The 8,843-nt window shown below is 33.9% G+C and overlaps 1 protein-coding gene across 1 annotated transcript in view; it reads left to right on the top strand.

Moving 5' to 3' along the window:
- LOC107719700 (signal-induced proliferation-associated 1-like protein 2) overlaps positions 1 to 8,843 on the top strand; it is a 219,610-nt gene that overhangs the window by 158,357 nt on the left and 52,410 nt on the right. The window contains exons 10-11 of the mRNA XM_016527187.1: positions 5,237 to 5,464; positions 8,794 to 8,836. Of these exons, the coding sequence (XP_016382673.1) occupies positions 5,237 to 5,464; positions 8,794 to 8,836 (271 nt within the window). The remainder of the gene's footprint in view (positions 1 to 5,236; positions 5,465 to 8,793; positions 8,837 to 8,843) is intronic.

Raw genomic sequence — 8,843 nt, 5'->3', positions numbered from 1 at the left:
AAGCATTTAAATAATCCTGTGAATGCACTTAAAGAATGCAGTATCGAATCGTTAATCGAATTTAATCGAATTTAATTGTGAATCGAATCGAATTGAATCGTTCTTAATTTGCAAAAATCATTCTTGAATCGAATCGAATCGAAAACATATGAATCGTGAATCGAATTGATTCGCTGTCTACCCAAAGATTCACAGTCCTAGGAGAAAGGTATTGTAATAATGTAAATTATGTGAAAAATAATGTGTTTTTCGAACCACCAAGCACGAGAGCATGTTCTAGTACACCCCCAAAACAAAATCAAGACATTGTAAAAGAGCATAATAGCAGCCCTTTAAATATTCAGTAAAAAACTGTAAAACTGTGAAATACTATTACAATTCAAAATAGCTGTATTTTATTTGAATATATTGTAAAATGTAATTTATTTCTGTGATCAAAGCAAAATTTTCAGCATCATTACTCCAGTCTTCAGTGTCACATGATCTTCAGAAATCATTCTAATATGCTGATTTACTGCTCAAGAAACATTTCTGATTATTATCAATGTTGAAAACAGTTGTGCTGCACAATATTTTTGTGGAAACTGTGATGCATTTTATTTTTCAGGATTCTCTGATGAACAGAAAGTTCAAAAGAACAGCATTTATTTGAAATAGAAATCCTTTGTATCGTTACAAATGTCTTTACTGCCACTTTTGATCAGTTTAACACATCTTTGCTAAATAAAATTGATTTATTTAAAAAAATCTTAATGACCAAAAATTTTGAATGCATACCTGTATATACATACATTTATATTAAAATTTTAATTTTACAAATTTTATTTCTACTATATACTTAATTATATTTTATATTATTATACTAATTTTTATTTGCAATTATAATAGTTATAATATATTTTGTTTTTATTTGATACAATTATAGTAGATATGGTATATTAATGGTTTTTATATAACATTAATAAATCTTCATTACAAATTATTTATTATTATTTATTACATAAAATGAGATATTATTAAATAATAAGTTGTTTTTATATTATTTTAATCAGTTTGATACATTTTATATATACTTTAGTTTGAAGATCTAATGCAATTTTTGCAGCATCAGGAAATGTTGCATGCTAGATTTGACCTTGTGTTGCCCATATGAAGTGTTGCTACATACTCAGTAGCACATTTATCCATATGGTGTTTCACAAGCTATATAATGTCAATCAGTTCTGATCATTATTGCATTTTGCAGGCTCATTAGTATCTTACCTCTATATCCCACACTTTAGTTTTCCATTATGCCGGCAGTATAGTGTGAGAGGATTGACTCGGTCGTTGTGTGGATCTTGGCGGGCGGCCGTGTAAAACATCGCTCGGTAAATCTGAGCAGCGGTGCGAACGCTCCTGTATTGCATGAGCTCTCTGATGAAAACTGGCCCTCAGAGTTTGCTTAACATGCTTTTTCTTGGATAAAAACGCAAATGTTAGGAATAACTCTTGGTTAGACGTGTGGGGGATCAAGTGTGTTTCTAAAACAACATACTGAATCTGAAAGAGCTTCCACCTAAATGCAGTTGGGTTCGTGTTTCTCGGCACATTCACACGCTGTAGATTATTCTCCATATGTCAGCGCAGGTCAGAGGTTTCAGGTTTTGATGTGGAAAATGTGAATGTTTTGTTCTGTGTGGAAGTTGACGTAAATAGTGAAGCAAAACATTTGATAAACGTGTGGAAAGATGCACACATTAGCTTTAGCGTGCTCTTTAAACCGCCTTTGGCTTATGCTGTGAATTGTTTTACACTAGTTTGGGATATTATTCAGCTTTTAATGGGAAAACAGACGTAATTAACTGGAAGAAGCTGATTGACCTGTTTATTCTGTAAACACTCAATATCTCATATGCTCAGGTCGCCAAAGCTGCGGTTCCGTAGTTTACGTTTCTTTTCAACTGGTTCTCATTATGTTGCGTCTGTGAGTGATGTACAGTAAATGCATTTCTGTTGACTGGCTTTTCAAACACACGAGCCGATGCTGTTAGCTGCGGCTAATGTTCCAGCGGCATGTCTGGATGCATTTGCATGTGCATTTAGCTTGATTTCTGCTGATTGATAAACACTTAAGGGACATCTGCATACATGCTAGTAACTTGCTAATAATGCTAACAACATGCTAGTAACTGGCTAATGATGCTAGAAACATGTTAACAAAATGTTAGTAACTGGCTAATCATGCTAGAAACATGCTAGCAACTTGTTAATCATGTTAACAAAATGTTAACATCATGCTCATAACATGCTAATCATGCTTTTCAAGCCAACTGAAAGATTGTCTACAAACATTTCAATCTAGTTTTATTTATAAGCTGTTCCCCCAAACTTTTGAATAAAGGGGTGTCTGTTTGTGTGTGTGTGTGTGTGTGTAATTCATACTTTTATTCAATAAAGACACATTAAATTGTTCAAAATTGGCAGTAAATCAGTTAGGGAAAGTTACTTTTTACGAGTTTTATTTTGACAGACAATATTGTGTTACTCTATAAAAAAAATTACTAATTGCATTATTTAGTTAACTTTTGCATTACTTTTTGTCACCTGAGCTGGGCTTGCTTATTCATTTTTAATAACAAAAAGTTTTTGGCCACCGTAGAGGCCATTTCACACAAAAAGTGAAATGTATAAGCTTCAGCCTGAAGGAAATGTCTCTGCCTCTTCACTTCACTCCCGATTCATCACAACGGTGACAGGAGAGCTGTCAGTTAAAAAATGGGAAAACACAGTAACTTGCGTTACTTATTTGAAAAAGTAACTCATATTTTCTCACCCATTTTCATAGCTCAAAAACCTCATTCTCCATTGCAAAATATCTTATTTGTATTTCACAGATGAAAGTCATACAGAATCTGAACGACAGAATTTTCATTTATTCCTGATCTGTTTCTTTAATGTATTCCGACAGGATTTGTCTGTCAAAAAAAAATCCCTTTCGAGGATGCTTTGCATTGCTGTTGCTCATGCCAAGAGATCCTGGCAGAAAGTGTAGCGTAGCGTCTAGTGTTCTCTGGCCTCCTGAGGACGCCGAGGTCAGTGATATCCAGAGGGCAATGGGGAAGTAGCTGATGAATGCAGCTCAGTTTAAAACCGATGCAGAAATCACAGTCTTCTGCATCTAATTGATACGAGCCTGTGGGCTGCTTATGTTAACCCTTCACCTCAAGAGCTCCATGCAGACAATAGCTCCAGAGTTGAATTGCAGAAGGTTTTTTTTGTCGTTTTGTTGAGCAGACTGTTTTCGTAACCCTCAGGCTCTTTTCTTTCAACCCAAAAACCCACCTCAACAAGCTTCTGCTTTTCTGTGTGTCTTCTAGTTCCCTTCTAGCGCTTGTATCCACCTTATTTTTAACATAAGAGCTGGAGTAACTTGAATGTGCAAGGCTTCCAGTGTCATTCACTTCTAGTTATTTTACCTGTACAAAAAAGTCTGTTATGCTGCTTTTTTATTGCAAACTGGTGTTTATTGTATTATTTAACAAATATGTAAAAAAAAATATATAAATTACCAGCTTTGTTTCTCTTTCTCAACAATTATCCAACTTTGTTACGATATTGTCACTTTTTATATTGTCGCAAAATGTAATTATATTATTACCCAACTCTTTATATGAAGTTGGATATATGTCCATTTCATCCACATACATAAAGTATACTCAGGTAAAGAAATATAAACTATAAAGCAAATTTTTGCTGTGTGATTTATTATTTCATCGCAAAATTTTTATATTTTAAATTTGAATATTATAAACATAATTTTATGTAAAACTTCTTTGAAACAATGTACATTGTGAAAAGTGCTATACAAATAAATGTAACTTGTATGCACTTGTGTATGATTCCGTTTTAAAGCTCAGGTGCCAGTCGCATAAACTGCTTAGACTAGTCTTAAAAGATAGTTGTCTACTTTTTTTTTCTGCAAGAATGGTCATAACTTTTTAAAAGTTACACATAAAGGTCCAATTCGAATCTGAAAAGTAAGACTGATAACCACTTTGTTAACTGCTAGTAAACTAGGTTAACTGCTGTCAAACTAGTTTTTAAGACCGTTTTAACATAGAGGCCCCTATCATACACCTGGCGTGATGCAAGTGTTTTTTGCTAGTTTCAGCCCCACGCAGTTATCATTTTCATGTCCTGCGCCACATTGTTTAAATAGCAAATGCATTTTCCAGGACTGGTAACCAGATGATAACTAGTTCAGTCCCTGCAAGGAGTGAATCATGAATTCTCAACATTGTGCCGTGTGTGCAATATTTCACATACTTGAAACATTTTTTGCAATCTATATAATTTTCTTTAGCCCATGCATTTCAGAGTTACAAAATAAAGAATAAATGAAATTTATGATGCATGAAATCTACGTGTTGAAAAGTCTCTGTATATGACAGGTGGTTGAAGTGTTTGAAATATAAGATGAACTGATGTTTCAGGAGTGAAGCAAGTTAAAAACATTGGTCCTGTTTACTTTCTTAAAGGAATAGTTCACCCAAAAATGAAACTTTGCTGAAAATGTCCTCAATCTTAGGCCATCCTAGATTTAGAGGAGTTTGTTTCTTCATCAGATTTGGAGAAATGTAGCATTAGGCTACATCAATTGCTCAGCAATGGATCCTCTGCAGTGAATGGGTGCCGTCAGAATGAGAGTCCAAACAGCTGATAAAAACATCACAATAATCCACACCACTCCAGTCCATCAGTTAACATCTTGAGAAGCCAAAAGCTCCGTGTTTGTAAGAAACAAATCCATCATTAAGACGTTTTGAAGTAAAATATGAGTCCTCTATCCATAATAATGTTTCTTCCAGTGATAAAGTGGTCTGGTCTGAATCAGGAGAGAAATCTGCACAGATCAAGCACCGTTTACAAGCCAAAACAGCTCTAAACAAATATGTGGCTGGATTTTGATGTGAGAGACAACAGGAGATGGACTTTTTCACTAGAGGAAGTGTTATTATGGATTATGGACTTGTATTTTAGCTGGAAGCAACAGTTTGAAGTTAAAAACATCTTAATGACAGATTTGTTTCTTACAAACACAGGTCTTGGTTCACAAGATGTTAGTTGATGGACTGGAGTGGTGTGGATTACTTGTGGATTAGTGTAATGTTGTTATCAGTGCGTGTTATTCCAAAAAAAACAAAGCATCTTCTAAATGTCCGTTGACGTTTTTTCTGCTCTCTGTGTCTCTCAGGGGATGTTCAGAGCTCTACCGCATCCCTATGGTGGAGTATAAGTTGGACAGTGAAGGAACGCCCTGCGAGTACAAGACGCCCTTCAAGAGAAACACCACCTGGCACCGTGTGCCCACCAGCGGCCAGCCTCTTCCCGATCGCATGCCGTGCCAGCAGATCCTCCAGCACGCTCAGACCGCCATCCCACGCAGCACCTCTTTCGACAGGAAGCTGCCGGATGGACCCAGGTATCGCATCCGTTTCAGATGCATGCTTTTGCGTTTTTCTCAATGTCAGTTGGATGAGTGTAACTGTGAATCCATCGTCTTCCTGAATCAACCAGAACTCAGGGTGTTAGAATGCACAAAAAATACAGCAGGATGAAGACATGATGAAACTTTTTATTGTGTCTTTTCTGACATTTTATGTGTGGAGCTCTATGATTTCCATGACGCAGATGGAATTGCAAAATCCAGTTATATAAAAATAGAATTTACAGAATGTCACCGAATTTGACAAATTTTGGATGAATAAATCAGAAGTAGTGCTGTATACTTAATTAAATCACGATATAGACTAGTGCAAAAAAGACTGATATTTATATATGAAGTCTGCATGTTTTGTGTGTTTGCCAAAAATAATAGAATTTGATTTAAAAGAACATTTTTAATTATATAGAATTTCTGAATATTTAAAACAGCTTTGCGAATTCACTGACTACTTGTAATTACTTTTAATATAATTTTATTAAATTGTAATGATAATTGTTATTAAATTGTACACATTTCATGATTTCAAACGGAATAAAAAAATATTAAGACTGGAAAAAAAGAATCTACCAGTGCAGTAAGACAAAATACACTTATTTTCAAGAAACAGTCTATGAAAAATCTTAAATCTTAAAATTGCATGCAATATTGCTTGAGTAAATTTAATTTATTTTGAGATATTTTAACTGGAAAACAAAACACAAATACTCATTAATAATTTTTTGCTGTGCAAAACCCTGGTTCACGTAAAGGGAAAAAAGATTCAATATGTGAAATAAATTATATTAAAATAGAAAACAGTTATTTTAAATTGTAGTAATATTTCACAATATTGCTGTTTTTACTGTATTTTGATCAAATGCAGCCTTGCTGCGCAGAAGAGACTTTAAAAAACATTCCAAAATCCTGCCTACCATTATAGAGTATGTTCATTTTTAGAGCTTGAAAACATAATTTCCCTTTGGAAAATATCGTGAAGTTGTTTGCAGAATTGCTTCTTGAAGAAATACATTTGATTTTAAGGATTTAAGATATTTTAACTGAAAAATAAGACAAACATACTCATTAAGATTTTTTTGCAGTGCACAAACCTGATTCACATAAAGGGAACATTTATTCAAATATGTGACAAAACAACAAATATGTTAAATATATTGGCATGCAGCATTTTCAGTTTCAGCATGCACTGACAATTTACATTCTGCTGGAAAGTGTTGTGTTGCATTTCCGGTGTTCCTGGCAAACTTACTGACCCAGATCATAAATTCAGCTTCCTGTATTTGGTATGCAGGCGATATGCCTTTCAAATATGGTTTGTTATAATGTGGTCATTTGTTCCTCGCGGTGTTGATGACCTTTCCAGCTCCTCTATGAGACGGCATGTGGAGAGAGCTGTGTAATGCCACACCACTGGACTCTCTTACCTCTTATTAGTGATGCACTAATACTAACACTAAAAACACACATGCAAACACCTCTCACATTTTCAAAGGAAATGCATGAAGTGATGAAATGTTTACCTTGAATGCAATGAATAGTCCCTTTGAATAATTGGGTTGCATGCATGAATGTAAGATATTTACAGGCGTTAAAGGACATTTCTGCATCTGTCACAGTGATGTGTTAATATACTAGCATGCATATTGTCCAGAGGCATTGTTGGTGCTCAAAGTAACCCTGTCATTAGTGCATTCTGGTCTGTGCATTGTGACTTCAGACTGACGTCGGCGAGAGCTGAAATCACCTTCGTGCAGTTCTCTTCCTCGTATTTTGCGGTTCTGGAAGGTGTGTGAGATGTATGCATGGAGAATGAGATCTGCTGCAGCTGACGGCCGAGTGGAAGCAGAAAAACAGGAATATCAGATGTTTTGTACTTTTTACGAGGGGACGTGCAATTGAATAGACTGGACTGCAGTTACGTTCAAAATAGCATGTTACTATAGTAAACTTACTATATTTGTAGGATGCATACTGTGCGTATCTTTTGTATGTATGGAAAACCCAGATGCACATTCGCCCACATGTCAAATAAATACAGCAAAAGGTTAATTGCAATAACATATTTAGCAGAAAACAAGGTTTAAATAAGTTTTAAACTGTTATTGATGTCAGGCTAAAGATATTAATACGATTATATATTGATCATTTTTATGATAAATTTAAATTTTGTTTATTTATTATAATTTAATTTAGTATTAATGTATTGGTCCAGTAAATACTTCAGTTCATATAAATCAATCAGTCAAATTAATTAATAAAGTGATACTGACAGTCAAGTATTATTCAGTATTTAATATTCATTTAATGTATATATTCTAATTTTATTTATTAGTAATGAATTGGTCCAATTAATAATTCAATTCATATAAACCAGTCAATGAATCAGTTAATAAAGTTGTATTGATAATTTTTATCATATCATTCAGTATTCGGTTAGTATTAGTTTAGGTTAAAGTTATTAATAAGATTATATTGAACATTTTATTATCAAATATTTTGAGTGTTTACTTAGTATTACTTTTGTTTGCTTGTTTAGTTTAATTTAGTTTATTTAATTTATTATTAATGTACTGACCTAATTAATAATTGAATGAATATAAATACATTTCTAAAATTATATATGATAATTATGATTAGGGTTGCAAAAAGGTGGAAAATGTCCAGTAAATTCGGACATATTCCAGAAATTTTGGAAACTTTCCAGGATTTTTTGGAATATTCCAGGGATTTTTAGAAAGTTTCCGGAAATTTTCCACCCCTTTTCAACCCTAATTATGATCAAGTATTATTTAGTATTTGAATGTATTGGTCCAATTAGTAATTAAATTAATGAATCAGCCAATAACATGAAATAATAATAATAGTAGTAGAAGTAAATATAATATTAATAATTGTAGTCTTAGTCATAGTCTTAATTTGCTTGTTCATTCTTTTTTTTTTTTTTTACTTTTTTTTTTTATATTGCTTATTTCTTTGTAAAGCGGCTTGAGAAGCTGCATTTAAAGGTGCAATATGGAATAAAATGTATTATTATTATTATTATTGATGCTTGCAACAGTTATGAGACTGTGTTGCCTAATTATCCATGGCTCTTTATTTTATTTGATCATTTCTTTCTCTTTTCCTCAATGTTGATGAGAATGTCATGGTAGACCAAGCAATGCTGAATGTTGCACACAGTCTCCTGCGCATTAGCTGCTTCCGGGTCTGATTGGAGACACTCCTGTGAATCAGATCAGTCACCTGACGCTGCTCTCTTGCCTCTCTGATCCGCGGTTTGTTCAGAATGTGTGTTTCTCTCGCTGCAGGAGCGTTCAGGATGTTGAGAAGCCTCAGATCTCGTCCTGCAGTAAAGGAG

The sequence above is a fragment of the Sinocyclocheilus rhinocerous genome, unplaced genomic scaffold (genome assembly GCF_001515625.1).
Source record: "Sinocyclocheilus rhinocerous isolate Xijiao unplaced genomic scaffold, SAMN03320098_v1.1 scaffold511, whole genome shotgun sequence".
NCBI classification, from domain to species: Eukaryota; Metazoa; Chordata; class Actinopteri; order Cypriniformes; family Cyprinidae; genus Sinocyclocheilus; species Sinocyclocheilus rhinocerous.
This window is presented reverse-complemented; position numbering and strand designations above follow the sequence as displayed.